Raw genomic sequence first — 16,209 nt, 5'->3', positions numbered from 1 at the left:
AACATAACTTTCTTACAAGGCTGTCTATATTCTTTATTATAAATTAACGAGAAATGTTACAGTTTCGGAAGTATATCACTTCCTTCTTCAGAATACTATTCCAACTGAAATCATAGATAACATAACATAATTTGTTATCTCTACCACTCAAGAATCATTTTTTTCTTTTGAATTCTGAATTGAATTTTGAATTGAAATAAAAAAAGAAGAAAAAATGATTCTTGATTGGTAGAGATAACAAATTATGTTATGTTATCTATGATTTCAGTTGGAATAGTATTCTGAAGAAGGAAGTGATATACTTCCGAAACTGTAACATTTCTCGTTAATTTATAATAAAGAATATAGACAGCTTTGTAAGAAAGTTATGTTTAATTTGTGTTTAAGATGGACACAAGGCCTTTTTATAAAAATAGCTTCTCTTAATTTTCTCAGAGTTCTTATCCCTACCCCATTTTGATCTTTCTTCCATCTTGCTGTTACCTCAGGTCTAGAAACAGAGGGTACTTTACTGTTACATTTCCAACTCATAACAGAAGAAGAAGAGAAAGAAGACCACACAGAAGATGAAGAAAATTGCAAAGAAGAAGAAGAAGAAGAAGTAGCAAACAAGCAGACAGTTATTTAGTTGGGAAACAAATATAAATCTTAAAACAGTCGGTATGAACTCAGAAAGGCAAATAGAGGTGCTTTTTGTTAATCAAGACGTTGATCGTCTTACATATAAAGGTTTTCAGCAATGGGATACCTAATTATAGTGATTGTATTTTGATTTGAAATAGTAATACAATGACATCGACGTAAGATGTATTTAACTGGTGCAGTTTAAGATTTGTTCGAGCATTTTTTCATTAATTAATGCTGTATTGGTAAAGGTCCTGCAATATGGCCCGCACACATGATAAAGGTAGGTTAATAGATAGTTTAATTCCTTTGTCAGAGCTGAATACTTAACGCTGAGCAAGCAATAACGAGTGAAGGCGAGTTAGTATCCAGTTAATTACTGTACTTTGGCACTACTGCTGTATCGCCGGACCAAATTGAAAATCGAAAAAAAATTACCAAAATGTACTGTATACGGTTACATTTGGTTGGATTACATTAAGTTACGAGGTATGCTTAGTACAAGAGGTCCAGAAGGACGTTAAAAACAAAATTTACAGGAGGAATGAAAGATGCAAGTACTTAGACGAAACATAACGTAACCAAATCTAACCTAACCTAACAAAAACTAACGCAAGCTAACCTGAACTAACATAAACTAACCTAATATTAGTAGAAATTCTATCATTTTTGGAAATTTATGCGGGACCCCTACACTAATATGACATAAACTAAACTAATCTAATCTAACCTAAACTAACCAACCCTACCCTAAACTAACCGAATGTGAACAGAAATTACCAAAATTATAACATTTTTTAGAGAAAAGAGCTGGACCCCTTCTGCTAAACATAGGCCTAAGTTGCATTAGATTACGTTATTAGGCATTCAGTTATACTATACGGATCCATAGTATATGTAATGATAGGAATAAGAGTAGTACTGTAGTAGTAGGAGTAGGGATAGTAGTAGTAGTAAAAACGGGTTAGAAGCCCCGCAGGGGTTGGTTGGGTTCTGTTCTCGACATGAAATAGGCAAATTAGAGACTTGTCCAAATTTTTCTGTACATTTTACAATCTATAAATCCGTATAGTAAAATAAGTGTACCTCCGCGAAGTAGTCCACCCGCCTCCACATACAGTGCCGCTTACATCATCAGAAAAAACCAACAAATACAACTACTTTCGAACTTTTATTGTTCCTGACTTTAATTAATTCTTCCTCACAAACTTAAATAAATTCTCCAATTGACCCGGTAAATTTCCTCAAATTGGTCCGGCGATACAGCAGTTAACCCTTATTTTCATCGGATTAGGAAACACCACAATTATAGTGAATATATCCAGTATAATTCCAAAATCTATTGTATTGGACGAAATTTTCTACAAGGATGCTTGCAAAATGGGACTTCTTTAAAGACACCGGAATATCCGCAGCTTTTTATATGTAGTTATTTTGGCTTAAGTTTAGAGTTGCCCTTCCAGTTTCCAACCTACAAAAATGCAGTTAAAACATTAAAAATTGTTAGGTTAGGCTAAGTTGTGTTAGGTTAGGTTAGTTTGTTAGGTTTGGTTAGTTTAAGTTCTGTTAGATTACCTGCTAAGACTTTAGTTAGACTAGAACAGTGACCGAAACAGGTTCTCATATAAGCTTCAAGTATCACTTAAATTCATTAATCCATGGTTCTCATGAAAATTTAATAGATTTTTTTTCATTATTTTTATATAATTCTGTAAAACTCAATGCGGAAATGTCATATTCAACGCACCGATTCCCCATCCTATACGACTACCATACTGTTCAGTTCTCGGAATCTTCTGCGTCTTGCAAATAGTACCCACTTCTACATATCTTTTCTCTTATTAAACATAACTTTACTGCCAAACTTTGACACGTAAACATCACATAGAACTCAAATCATCATTTCGTACCTCATTTCTCCTGTAAATTTTCCTAATTTTTTATAAAAGACGGAGGGGCAACTCTAAACTTAACCCGTTATTTTAAGATACCTTACTCCTTTTTCATTTCCTTCGTTCATTCTTAACTGTTAATCAGAAATGTTTCTTACTTCCATGGTTTCTTTGCTCTTCGCTAAGTACATCATTTATTCAAAAATAACGAAAATAATGAATCCTTACTTTTTATGTTTCCAGCCAGCACTTCAAGCAACCTCTACACTATTAAGTAAATAAATTATGGCTATTGTTTATCTTTGGGGGCCATCTTTTTCACCTACTCTATTGCGATATTCTATTCCGATTCGGTCGTTTTATGGTTTCATACGTTAAATTAAGATTCATAGTATAAGTAGTAGTAGTAGGAACGGGTTGGAAGCCCCGCAGGGGTTCGTTGGTCTCTGTTCTCGACATAAAAGGTGCAGTCACTTCCACCTACATTTACGGTTTGTACATGTCCCCTACTGCCTTCAAAAAATTACAAAACGCATATGAAAATATTTCTTTCCTGTGCTAAGTTGCCATACAAGGGAAAGTTTAAATTCATGTAATATAAACTTCTAGTAGGAAATGCACTCTTACGGCCTTAGGAAGTGTATCTTAAAGCAGAAGTTGTATTAATGGGTGTGTAACCAGGGCCGCCCACAGGGGGGATGTATGGCGCAAGCTGCGCCATTGAGAAAAATTTTGGGGAGGATTTTACTCTACTTTCGAACTAGCAATTTTACTGTCGGAATAGCATTAAAACACGATTTTGGAAAGCTAATTTTCAAAAATTTTCCGGGGTGGACCCCCGTACCCCCTGCTTCGATACTCGATGAATGAAGTACCGCGCAAGTAGCCGTATGAAAGGAAAAGTTGGTTCGATTTAAGAGAGAAGGGCCGCCGACAGGAGGGATGAATGGCGCAAGTTGTGCCATCGAGAAAAAAATTTGGGGGGAATAAAAAAAAATGGGGAAGAATTTTACTCTAATGTCGAATAAGTAATTTTGCTGTCGTCAGAATAACATTGGAACACGATGCGATTTTTTTTTTTAATCTCGAGAATGAATCCCCCTACCCCCTGCTTAGAAACTCTATGAATGAGGTACCGCGCAAGTTGCTATATAAAAGGATGGCGCCAAGTTCTAGTGAACAACAGTTACAAACACTCAAGGAATGACTTTCAAATTTAGATTTGAAACTTGCCTATGTTGTCTGTTGAACATTATAAAGTAGTTTGACATAATTGTGAGCTAGTGGTAACCATACAGACAACAGCCAAGTTTCAAATCTAAATTTGAAGTGAGCCAGTGAGTGTTTGTAACTGTTGTCCACCAGAACTTGGCGCCTATTTTTGTGATTTCAATTCTTTTTAAGGCCACTCGTACTTGGCTCTTTTACAGGAATGTTTTTTGTTGGATATAACTTCTTTTTGTAGGCTAATTTCGAGGATAACATTTTCTTTTGGTATCAAACTCAATAACTTGTAACTTGCGTCTTACTTTTCATGTACAAGGGAATTATATCAATATTTTGTAAAGAAAAAAATAATACTACTAATTGTAAAAAAAGAATACCTGTGACACACACAGTGTGTAGAAGTTTTTATATCCTTCAATATCCTTATAGAACATATTTAGTATTGCACACTACCAAGACTACTAATAAAAGTAATGCCATTTTTATAATTACTACTGCCCCTACTACTACTACAAGCATTCTATAATACTACTACAGGAAATAAAAACAACAACAGAAATAACAATTACTAGTACTATAAAAACTACTGCTACACTGGGCAATTGTTTTTAGAGGACTTGAGTTTTGAGGAGGGAAGAGATTATTAGTTTTGGGGGGGTGCGCCATCAGCTTTGGGGGGGATGGGCACCCCTGTGTGTAACTACCCTTTTTCCGGTACTTTACATTGTTATTGTTTTGCTGTTGTTTTGTTAAGTGGCCCCCATTTGGTATAATCGTGCCATTAGTGAAAATACACGTTTTATTTGTTTTTATGGGTTAGTTATTACTGTTAGTTGTTGAAATGTTTCTTCACTATGAATAAAAGCTTTCGGGGGACAAGGTTATTCAATAACAATAACTGCACACTTATTCAATAACTGTACATTATATCCTTATATAACCAATATTAATCACAAATAATTTCTAACAGTTTATCGGAATATTTCTAAATTTTCTACGTAAAAACGTATAATGAATGCGTTAAATTCTTATTAACTAAAAACTTACTTATAATGTTAATCGTAAACATTCCGCAATCGAATATCGGTGATTCGATCTTCGCTGTCGATGCTGTTGAATCATGGGTAGTAAAATCAAACATGGCGATTAACAGCATTTTCGTTTCGGAGAGATTAGAGGATACGATTGGTTGTTCGACCAGGAATAAGTAAGTAATGGGTCTAAATATTTTGAATCTGAGTTTGAAGAACTGGTAATGTAATTTAATATATCGTATTTGTTGATAATCCATTAGATTTTCAAAATTTAAGGTGGTAATTATAATAATGTTTATGTTCTGCGATATGGAATATTGCAGAATAGTGGGGTTTGTAATGGCCAAGCAATGCATGACGCTCCACCATTTTTATTTGAAGCGAAATCAGTGACGCTGTAGGCCTCCTGAAACTTTTCGACATTTAACAGCCTAAATTGGCTTACTTTAGGATCAAAGTGTATAAAATTTAATCTGGACTAACCTATTTAGGCAAAGAAATTTGGAGGTCCTACTCAAAATTTTAATTAAATTGTTTTGGATGAAATGCGTCACTAGAAGATCGACCCAGCCTTTGATGAAATCTTCGGGGCAACCGGTCGTTTGGCTGTAGACATCACTAGTGACAGTCCTGGATCAAGTTCCTTCATTGGGATGTAGAGGTTTGCACTAGGAGGGTTCTGGTGAAGTAGACAACCCTTAAGCAGGTAAAATCAAGTTTTACCTTTTTTTTCTCTTTATCGAATCCTTCGGACTGAGAACAACCTAATATACGGTACCATTTGTGTTTTAAATTTTGAAACTCTGAAAACATTAACTGCTTAAATTTTTCATCAGTATTCAATAGTAACATGTCAATCATGTGCGAATAGTGCTTCTTGTTGCGTTACGCATCTAATAGTCTCATCGTAATATTATCGCTAATCCACTAATACTATTATTAAATTTGTAGTATGCATTCGGTAAAATCATAAACTTAGCTTCCGGTACAGATTTCTAACGTGATGTCCTTATGTAGTTTTAAAGGTTAGGTTAGTTATGCTCAACTTGTTTCTTTTCTTTTCCTTGAATATATTGATCCATAGAGTAAAATGTCATGTTCGCAGTATAATCAGGAAAGTGCTAAATATTGTAGATGTATTTTTTTTGTCATATTCATTTGTATATATATCATATTCATTCATATTCATAGTCAATGTAGTGTTTGTTATGTTATAGAAAATGTGACCCAATGTCATAGAAACAAATTTAGAATATGCTACAAACATATGTTATGAAATGATTCCTAAGGAGGAATAATAATAATAATGTAGTATATAGAAGTGGAGATGACACAAGTGGGCACATATGCAATACGTGACAAGTGCACGGAACATAATTCTTCTTCATTTTTTTTTATTTATTTATTCCTGGCACTTTCCTGAGTCTTGAATGAAAAATAAATGGATCAATGAATAGTTAGAATTAATAGGATTGTTCCATTGGAGCGTAATAATCTATGTTAACCTGCCAAAAAAGCTGCCAATAATGTATCATCTATATGTTTAATTTTTTTCTTTCTTTCTTCTTTGTACCGGCAAGCTATGAATATGTAAATTACGTACAATTGTAATAGTGTTTATCGGAAGTTAATAAGGTACATTTTAAGTTTGTGTCGAACATGTGCTAGATTGCACATCGACTAAAATCTCATGGAGGGTATACCGCTATAGCAAGAACCTGTGATAAATGTTAAATTCCCGTTGCGCGTGTAAATTAGAAATCATCATTGATTTTCATTCTGATTTTTTAAATATTGGATTGAATTTTGAATACGTTGAATTTTTTTTTCAATCCAATCTAAGATTTTACTTGGTATGTTTTTCGTTTATTTTTATGGCCCTAAAATAGGACGTTACAGGTGGAGATGGACTATGAGAGCTAAGTATAATTGCAGCGTGTACATATATGACATAAAAACTGCAGTTCTGTAATCCACGAATTAACGTAGAAACACAACCCAACTTGTGCCAAGTGGCAACTAAGAAGTACTAATGATACCGAGCCGAGTCAGGGCACGAGCCCGAGGGGAAGCTAGTGTGTGTTCCCGTAGGGAGCAGGCGTATCAGCAACGGTGGCTATAAGCATGAACGGAGTTGGTGGAAAAACTACATAATCATACCTTGTGTTTCGCACAGCATTGCGACACTTATATGAACACCTTATGTATCAGGGTTGGCAAAAACCATGGTTTTTATTGAAAAAAAACCAAAAAAACAAGTTTTGGTTTAAACTTTTTTTTTTTAAATAATTTACTCTATGTATTTATATTGGATGTGGACAGAAATTAGTTTGTTTCGCCTTGGTGTTGTTATGCAACAACAAGTTTATACTGGAAGGGGTCACATAAGCTTAAAGCGGAATCCAAACCACTTCTCGGCTTACATCCAAGAGAGATTGTCCATTTGGATACGAAACCGGGGCTGATTGGTCACAAATGCGATTGCCGACTCACTCACGAAGGACTCTTGATAAAAATACGTTGTACTTATCTTTACGTAGGCCTCCTTGTTAATATAATTGTCAAGAGCCATTTCAGAAGGACAAAAAGATAAACAGTTCAACAAGTAAAAACATTATACAGAATTATATACAAATCGGGAAACTCCCGCCTTAGCCATTGGGAAAATGCTGTTATTTAAAGGTATTTGTGTGTAAAATTTTAAGGTCAACTTGTCATAATCACTACGCTAAAACTAAGGTATTAAATTACAAATTTGGTATGTAGATATCATTCAATAAAATTAAAACAAAGTCAAATCCAAGCTGATCTGAAGCTACGTAAGTAGTTTATAAATTTTGCCAATTTCTATCAATATGTTTAAGCAACTTAGGCTTTATAGAACAACAGGCATTCATTCAAGTAGAAATATATAATTTGCCTTCGTTTCGTATGTTTAGGCTTAAAATCCTTATGAAATACCAAGGTTATCACGGAGAAGACTTTCGTTTAAAGAGACACCGCTACTTGGTTTACGCTTGAAAGATGGGTTGTGGTTCGACCGAGATTTGAACACGGGACCCCTTGATTAAAAGGTGAAAAGTAGATAAACGTAATGCGGATGGTTTAATATGTAGAAATGTCACCATGAAATTCACAGGATTTAAACATTTTTCGTTTTTTTTTTTTAACTTAAAAAAAACAGCTGGTTTAAAACGAGGTTTGAACCAGCCAACCCTATTATGTATACTGTGTTAACGTAGCACTTCTTTTCATCATGTCTTTTTTACGGAGTACTACATTGTAAAGAACACATTTTCAGTTTCTTATTTCTGCCTTATTAAATGTAAGACTAATATCCCGGTATGTATTGTTTATTTGTATAATCCTATTCTGAAATCAACTAAGATATCTCTTCTGTGTTTTTTACAAATGTATGCGCCTATATAATGAGATAGCACTCAAAATTTTGCGGCACCTCAGCACATTTGGTTCAGATGCAATACTTCCATTATTAGTTTCCGCTCTTCATTTCTGTATTTCCCTCCATTACTGAAGCATTCACGTCCTAAGTTAGTTAATAAAAAAGTGGCTTTGAAACATTGCCATATGATGCTCTATTGCCTATTTACCTAATATCACATCAATACGCGAACACACACAGTCCATAATTTATCTTCGTTTTTCTCTATAATTAATCATTTTACACTGATTGCCTTTATTACCTTACTATAAGTGACTACATAAAGTAAATCTCGTGTAAGTTTCAGTTAGTCTACTATCAAGATCCAGAAGTGAATCAGTGTTTTTTTTTTTTTTTTTTTTTTTTTTGAGAATCTCTTTGTTGTAAGCAATGGACATTATAAAAGCATTTACTGCAATCTAAGAAAATGTATGCCCTATACATGAAAACTTGTTTGTTGCGTCATTAGATACTTATGCACATTAGTTTCTTTTATCATCATGGAAGCTGGTGCACGGAATATAAAGAGGTAGAATAAGCTCGAGACAAGGCGGTATAACGTTATTGTGGAGTGAAAAGTGCCAACACATGGCGTCCTAAGGTCTTTATTTCAAACATTTTATCGTAAAATTTTCATTACATTGTGCTGGCAGCAAAATTGATCATTTACTTTTAGTTAAAAAAATTCCAAATCATTCTCATGATCCAAAGAGTCAAAAAGTGGCACGGTCTAGTCATCCACTTTTTCACTCTTTTGTGTATCATTGAATTCACACCTACACAGGATTTGGTGTGCTAAAATTCCGATTGTTTGCTCCTTTCATTAATGTATAAATAATTATCATATTCCTTTCAGTTTCTGTTTGAGGTTTATGTATTTATTACTGTCACTCTTCCGTGTAATGTATTTTAACTGTTGGTTAGAGAATTTAAAATAGATAATAGTTTTAGCATAGAAAGATAGTAGAATATAGTTAGGAATGGTCATAAATTTAATGTATTTTGTATTCGTTAGGTGTCAGTGGATGATTTGTCCCGAAATATTGTTTGTGTGTACTGCCTTGAATCTGTTAGAACATGACCATGTCTTTCGTTAGAAATGCCATAAAGTCGTGAAACATCCGGAATGAAAACCTTTAGAAGTTTTACCTGCTGAAACAAATTAGGTAAGTAAAAAGACCTAGAAGAAATGTGTATATTTAAAAACATATAACACTTAATATCAAAAACAGTCATGTAATATGACATTACCAGAATTTATAGATATTTTTGAACCTGAAGTCGTTGCAATAAAGGGGACTCACGTGCTAACGTTTCGAAAATGTGACGTCAGTCGTTCTCTCAGTGCTTATTCTACTCCCGAAGTTGGCGAGGCATACTGTTAGACTTAAATGTCTTCATTAGTAATGCAAAAGATGTATGATAATTTCACTGCACGGTCACTGTTGAAAATTCTAATAATTTGCACACATATCGGTATGATTAGAAAAATGGAATTCCATTTCGCATGTGCCAATGTATTAATTTAATGTATGTAATTTACATTATTATTATTATTTCTTTTACTTTTTGTTTATATATAATTGACGTGTCCACTTCACATGCATTGTAATACAGTGCTAAATGTATGAAAAAGGACGAAAATAAATACAATACAATACAAATCATGAGAAAATTGGTATACACATGAAATACAATATCTCAAAAGTGTAAAGTAATACAAATATGGGACAAACACTATTTGAAGTACAATGAATGAAGTGCTAACCCTTCTAACCATTTTAACTGCGAACTCTCAAGTAATGTCTTAAATTCATGATTGAGCATAAGTCAAATTATCATTTATAAGCCAGGAAAAGCGTGGAAAGATTTGAGCCAAATATGTCCTATATAAACATTGTATTTGCTTCCACATAATGTACACCTGTACAAAATGTGAGGTTGTAGAAATGAATAATGGCGAGTTTATAGTGAATCAAATATGTCCACATGGGAATTTTGTCGATGTTTGTACTTAAATATTTCTGGTTGAAGATGTCCGAAAATTTCAAAACGTACGCTACGTGACCTTTAGTTCATATTCTATTTATAGTAGAAAATTGGAATTATTAGAGTTTTAGATATATAAACTGTAATATTTGAAAAATAGATATAAAATGATGTCGAGGTACAGTACTATGGTAGTATTTTGTGCAGCATATAAAACGTGTAAGTGAACATGGAACTACACTAACAATCTTAAATTTGAATACGTCTCAAAAATTGAAGGTTTGTAACAAACGGAATATCTTGAGACGTAAATGAAAACGATATATCGTCGCTGCGCCTCGAAGAACCGCTATGTCTTAAAACCACAACTTTTCAGGAGAAGCAAAAAACATTCCAAACTCTTAAAATTTTGCCAAATACACGCAAACACTTGAAACACAATAAAATTGGTTCTGCGAATATTATGCGCTGGACATGGTTGTAGCTTGCTTCAAAAGTATTATATTACTATTTTTGTGTTCACGTAGCACCTTTTGCGACTTTATAAACACATAGATGATTTGTATACATTAATCAATGTGTAAGTGATGAGAACCAGAATCCTTTAATTTCAATCTATAATTTTTCATTGTTGTGACGAAACAACTGAATATTCACTTATGACATTATAAGGGACGCTGAATGACAGTTTTCAGGTTTATTTGCACTACATAACTCATTTTCGACAAAAATGTCACATAGCGGTTCTTCGAGGCGCAGCGACGATTTATATATATATATATATGCGTATATACAGGGTGTTTCAAAATAACACAGACAGCATTTGGGAGGTGATTCCTGACATCAAAATGAGATAAAAAGTATAGACCAACTTGGGTGCACAAATGTTTCCTTTCAGAGTTATAGGCTGCCGAAAACATGACAATATGAATTTAAAAGGTCCATAGCTTTAAAACTATGGGACCTACCGTAGTCAGGTCAAGACTTCACGTAGGAACTAGTATGTGCCCTACCCATGTTTCAGAATTCTGTGGTACTTCCACAATATTTTTTACAGAGGTAGTTGGTGAGTACTTCAAATTGTATACCCTTAGCCAAACTTTCTCTATAAAAATTGTTGCGTGAGTGCTTAAAGATTCTGAAACATGAATTTTTGAATAGGGCTCATATTAGTTCCTAAGTGAAGTCTTAACTCGACTACGGTAGGTCGTATACTTTTCAGGATTTGAAAAACCCCGGGCCTTTTTTGAAAAAGCCCAACCCACCTGAGCCCATATGTTTTTTTCGGGTTTAATTGTTTTTTTTTTCGGGTTTAACCGTTGTTTTTTTTAAATATTTCAAGATTGTATTGTCACAATTTGCAACCATTTCTATTCACTGTTATTTTGGAAAAGTGGCCGCCATTTTGAAATTTTTATTGGATCGCCGAGAAAATCTATACAGCAAATTTGACATATCTCGTGCTTCCACCTTCAAAATTTGAACGTAAAAGACTGAAAATTGCGCTTTGTAGCGTGGATGCTTGCTATTTTGAAAAATTGCCGCCATTTTGAAATTTTACGTTGATATGCCGCCAAAATCTATACAGGAAATTTATTGTCTCGTGCTTGTGCTCTGAAAATTTCAACTTAAAGACCGTTAGTTGCACCATGTAGTGTGTGTAGCAGAGGCAGACAAACGAGTTAAGTTGATTTTGTGTTTAACGTCCCTTTCAGCAGCGAGGCTATATGAGACGGGACCTACTGAATAACGTGTAATCCGAACCAGATGAGCTCCGCCGGGAATCGAAACCGGGTCGTCCACGCCGAAGGCGCGTACGCTAAACGCTTAGCCATGAAGGAGCTTGGCAGACAAATGAACAAATGTGGATCAAGTCATCCAGAAGCCTGACGGGCGTTCCCCAAATATGAATACCAAAAGGGGTCTATTAATTTAAAACAAAGATACAATTCATGTTGTATAAAATAAATAAATATTTCAAAATGTCTTATATGAAATAAACATCTTCCAGCGTAAAATAAATGGCTTTCCTGTTGAAGTTCACTTCCGATAATTTGTGCGTTCAATTACGGGAATTTGCCGAGCACTTGTTGCGAGACGATTCTATCCTGAAAATTAATTTAAAACAATTACCAAAGATATAATTCATATTTTATAAAGTAATTGTTCCAAAATGTCTTAAATCAAATTAAATATCTTTCAGCGTAAAACAAATAGTTTTATTGTTGAAGTATTCATTTCCGATGCTCCTGCGTTCAATCGCTGGAATTTCCCGAGCGCTTCTTTCACCAGGCAGATTTTTTTTTCCGCAAATAGAGGTTTCTTTACTGAACATCGAAACTTCCACAAGTACGGAAATTTGAATTCAGCACTTGAAATAGTAAGCGTTACATAGTCTTCGGAACTCCGAGCATTAAGCTTCTTAAATTTGAGAAGAATTTTTACGCTATTGCTTGTGTTGACTCTACAAAATGCTTATTTGGAGAGTAGCAACAAATGACTGAACTGAACTGTTGGAAAACCAAATTTTACTGAAGAATATTTGGGTTTTACATCAAACGTAAGAAATAATACTAATAGTTTTAGTAATGTATTTATATATTTGCTATTAGTACCTTAGCGAGCAAGCACCTTCTCTGGAAGGTCCTTGGCGCAAAATGGAACGAAATTAGAAGAGCAGTTTTGGACAATTTGATAAGAAGGATGCATAGAATTGACGATGATGTAATCAAGGCTTGAGGTCTTAGTTTGAAGTAGGGATGTACTGATATATCGGTATCGGTGATATCGGCCACTTTTGAGAGTATCGGTATCGGCAAACGGACACCGATATTTACCGATACATTTTGCGAATTCTTTTCAATTTGTTTAATATTAACAGTGCCACTTATATTTAATGGATTTCTTTTATACTTAAAGTTGATCTAAATTATCATTTGTACAATCGATTTCTTTATGCAAGTGTACGCCTTTGATTTGCACTACTCGTACTCAATTGATATTTTTACAATCTTCATGCCAAAATACTGGTGAAGAAAAGCCAAAGATCCTCAGTCAGGATCATGGGGGCCCGAAGAAAGTTTTCTAGGGAGGGCCCATTCCACGCTCGCTATATTACGTCTGGTATTTAATATGCGTATGGTTTGCTATATTACGTATAAATTTTCGTGAGCCAGGAGGCCGGACCCCACCCTGCCTTCCCCCTTTGGGCGCCCATGGTTAGAACAAATTATACATTAATAATTTCAACAAATATCATAGAAGAATCAGTTCTGTTTGCACCAGTGCAAAAAGCAACATAAAGTTCGTGATGTTGGGATAGTATATTTTAATATTTCCGTAAGTCTCTCACTCACTATTTGAGATAAATTGAGCAACAGCCTTAACGGTACTTTCCCTGCTTTCATACTTGGAAACTCTTTCACTAGGACTGTCGGGTCTATTTTTTATTTATTTATTTGGAGGGATACTCAGATACAGTATAACGACTGCCATTTACACAGGGAAAAATAACGAACATGTATTAACAATAGACAAATATAAAAATAATTAAAAAAACAAAAGATGAAGTTTCTTAAATCATTTTTAGTTATTTTTAATTTGTGTAATTATTCTGTCAAAAGCTGAGTAGCTTAAAAAAATGTCCACGTCAGTTGTTATTTTATTATATAAATTTGGTGCTCTGTGAAAGAAGGACGTTTGAATAATCGACAGTCTGGGGCGGGAAAGGTGGAAGAGGTGGGTATTTGGTGCTACACAGGTAGGAATGTGAAGAGATATTTCTTGAAGTAGGCTTCAGACCTTAAGTTTCCATTGACTACCTTATGTAGAAACTTTAGGTCAATGACATTTCTGGCAGCATCTGGAGTCTGGATATTTAGATAATGCAGGAGATCTTCTTTAGTCATAGAATGAGGAACAGGGAACACGGAAACGTACTATGCCAGGTAGATGTTCCCCCACTCTACTATATAAGTGAGCAGTAATCGATCTTCGGTGATCCTACTTTTATTAACTTCCTCTTCCTAAATGTCTAGGGCGCTGGCACGTCGTACGTTTTGGCTAATGTTCATAACCTACATGTAAAATAATAATAATAATAATTAATAATAATAAATTTTAAAAAAAAATCCTGCCATTCCGCCCTAGGCAGCCGCCTAGGTTGTCTATATGGACGAGCCGGCCCTGGTGCCTACAGACTTCCAGACCAGCAAGATAGTAGCAATACCATAAACAGTAGGTTCTGATGAATGTGAGAATCACAGAACGGCAACCTTGCGTACGCATGCTTCAAGAATCTACAAAGATACTCTATAGAAGAACAGAAACCAAAATAGAAGAAGTACTAGCAGATGACCACTTTGGATTCAGAAAGAAAACGGGAACGATGGCAGCAGTACTTGTATTAATAGGATTGCTAGAAGAAAGAAATCGAGTGGGAAGAGCAACTTACGTAGTATTTGTGAACCTGGAAAAGGAGTTTGATAATGTAGAATTGAACAAAACGTTCAAAAGGAGCGGATAATATTGCAGGAAGAATAGAAGGCAAAAATTGCGGTCGAAAGAGAGAGAGGAAAGCAACAATTTGGAACGGGTTAGATAAGGATGTTCATTGTCACCAATTTTGTTTGATCTCTACATTGAAGAAGCAAGAAAGAAAATCAAGAACAGTCACAGCATAGAAATAACTGTTCATATGCAGAAAATAACACCGTAGGGTTTGCGTGCCATTAGGTTTCAAAGTAATCTCTACCAGCATCCAACGCCTTCGGCCAGCGTTCCTGCTGCTGCACAAAAGCCTGATGATAAAACAAAGATGGTCGTGGATACAGAGAAGTGCGTCAGTGCGTTCCGTAGATCTCCCTCATTTCCAAAGGATCTCCACGGAGGTGGTTGTCGAGGGAATAAAACAGGATCTTTGGCACAAATCCGGTGAGTATGTTGCATGACATTGTCTTCCAGTCAAGTTGTTGAAGGGACTCGACATTCTGTTTGCCACATGTGGCTTGGCATTGTCGAGCAGAAACAGCACACCCTTTCGATTCACCAATACCGGCTCCTTCTGCCGCAATGCATGGTGTGCCTTTTTCAGCTGCAGAGAGTAGAAGTCAACAGTGAAGTCTTACCAGGTGGAAGGAGCTCGTAATACACCACCTGCCGATAATTCCATTATACAGAAAGCATAATCTTTCGTGCGAACAGAGGTGGTTTTGAGGTGTGGGGCGCAGTGTCACATGGCAACAACCTTTGTCTGGTATGTTTGAGAGTGTCATAGAGGACCCACAGTGAACAAGCGATCGAAGATAGGTGTGTTCAGTTGCCGAGTGAGTAATGACAAACAGGCTGTCACTCGTTGTTCCTTGTTGGCGACTGACAATGTGTGGGGTACCTACTTGCTTAACTTGTTTGACTGCCCTGTCCCATGCAGTTGCAGTCTGACTGTTTTAGTGAAAACCTGGAACTTTTCTATAAGTTTAACACATGTTAGACCACTATCCTTCTCGATGGCTGCTCTGTGTGTCGTCATCCAGCACATGTGGTCGTCCATTGCGAGGTTCATCCGAAAGGTTCACATCTCCCGAACGGAATTTCTGTCACCAATGCCTAGCGGTGTGTTCGTTTACACATTCTCCCCAAATACCTGGCATATACGGCGATTTGATGCGGCAGCTGACAGGCCCACTTTAAAGTCGTACAAGAAACACGCGGGAACAGGCTGCTTCGATACCTTCATCTCTGTTCGACATTGGACGAGCTATGACTGCTGTATATGTGTGCAACGTGCCTATATTACTGAAAGTCAATGGTTAGACTAACTCCTCATCGCTTGGCAGGCATGTACTTCATTTCGTTTCCTCTCTGTGAGCGCATGATTAATGGGACATCAAAAACAGCAAAAACTTTTTTGTTTGTTTTGTATATACAGAGGTTGGACAGAAAATCTAAAACGTTTCCAACGTGTTAAAATCATACCTAGTATGGTGTGGGGCCTCCTTTTGCG

The 16,209-nt window shown here is 35.5% G+C and overlaps 1 protein-coding gene across 4 annotated transcripts in view; it reads left to right on the top strand.

The window, feature by feature from the left end:
* Positions 1-567: 567 nt before the first annotated feature.
* Positions 568-16,209, top strand: part of LOC145694648 (uncharacterized) — a 34,423-nt gene continuing 18,781 nt past the window's right edge. Inside the window, exons 1-2 of one of the 4 annotated variants that reach the window (XM_081771070.1) lie at positions 570-907; positions 9,235-9,385. Coding sequence is in view for 1 of the 4 variants with exons in the window: in XM_081771068.1 (XP_081627194.1) it covers positions 899-907 (9 nt within the window). In the remaining 3 variants the exon portion in view is untranslated. Of the gene's footprint in view, positions 908-4,890; positions 4,951-5,156; positions 5,484-9,234; positions 9,386-16,209 lie in introns of those variants that run through there. The other 3 variants (XM_081771072.1, XM_081771071.1, XM_081771068.1) reach the window with 3 other exon arrangements.

This window comes from Thermobia domestica, chromosome 9, assembly GCF_964235325.1.
Source record: "Thermobia domestica chromosome 9, izTheDome1.hap1.1, whole genome shotgun sequence".
Classification (NCBI taxonomy): domain Eukaryota; kingdom Metazoa; phylum Arthropoda; class Insecta; order Zygentoma; family Lepismatidae; genus Thermobia; species Thermobia domestica.
Note: the sequence above shows the minus strand (reverse complement) of the source record. Positions and strands in the feature narration are given on the sequence as shown.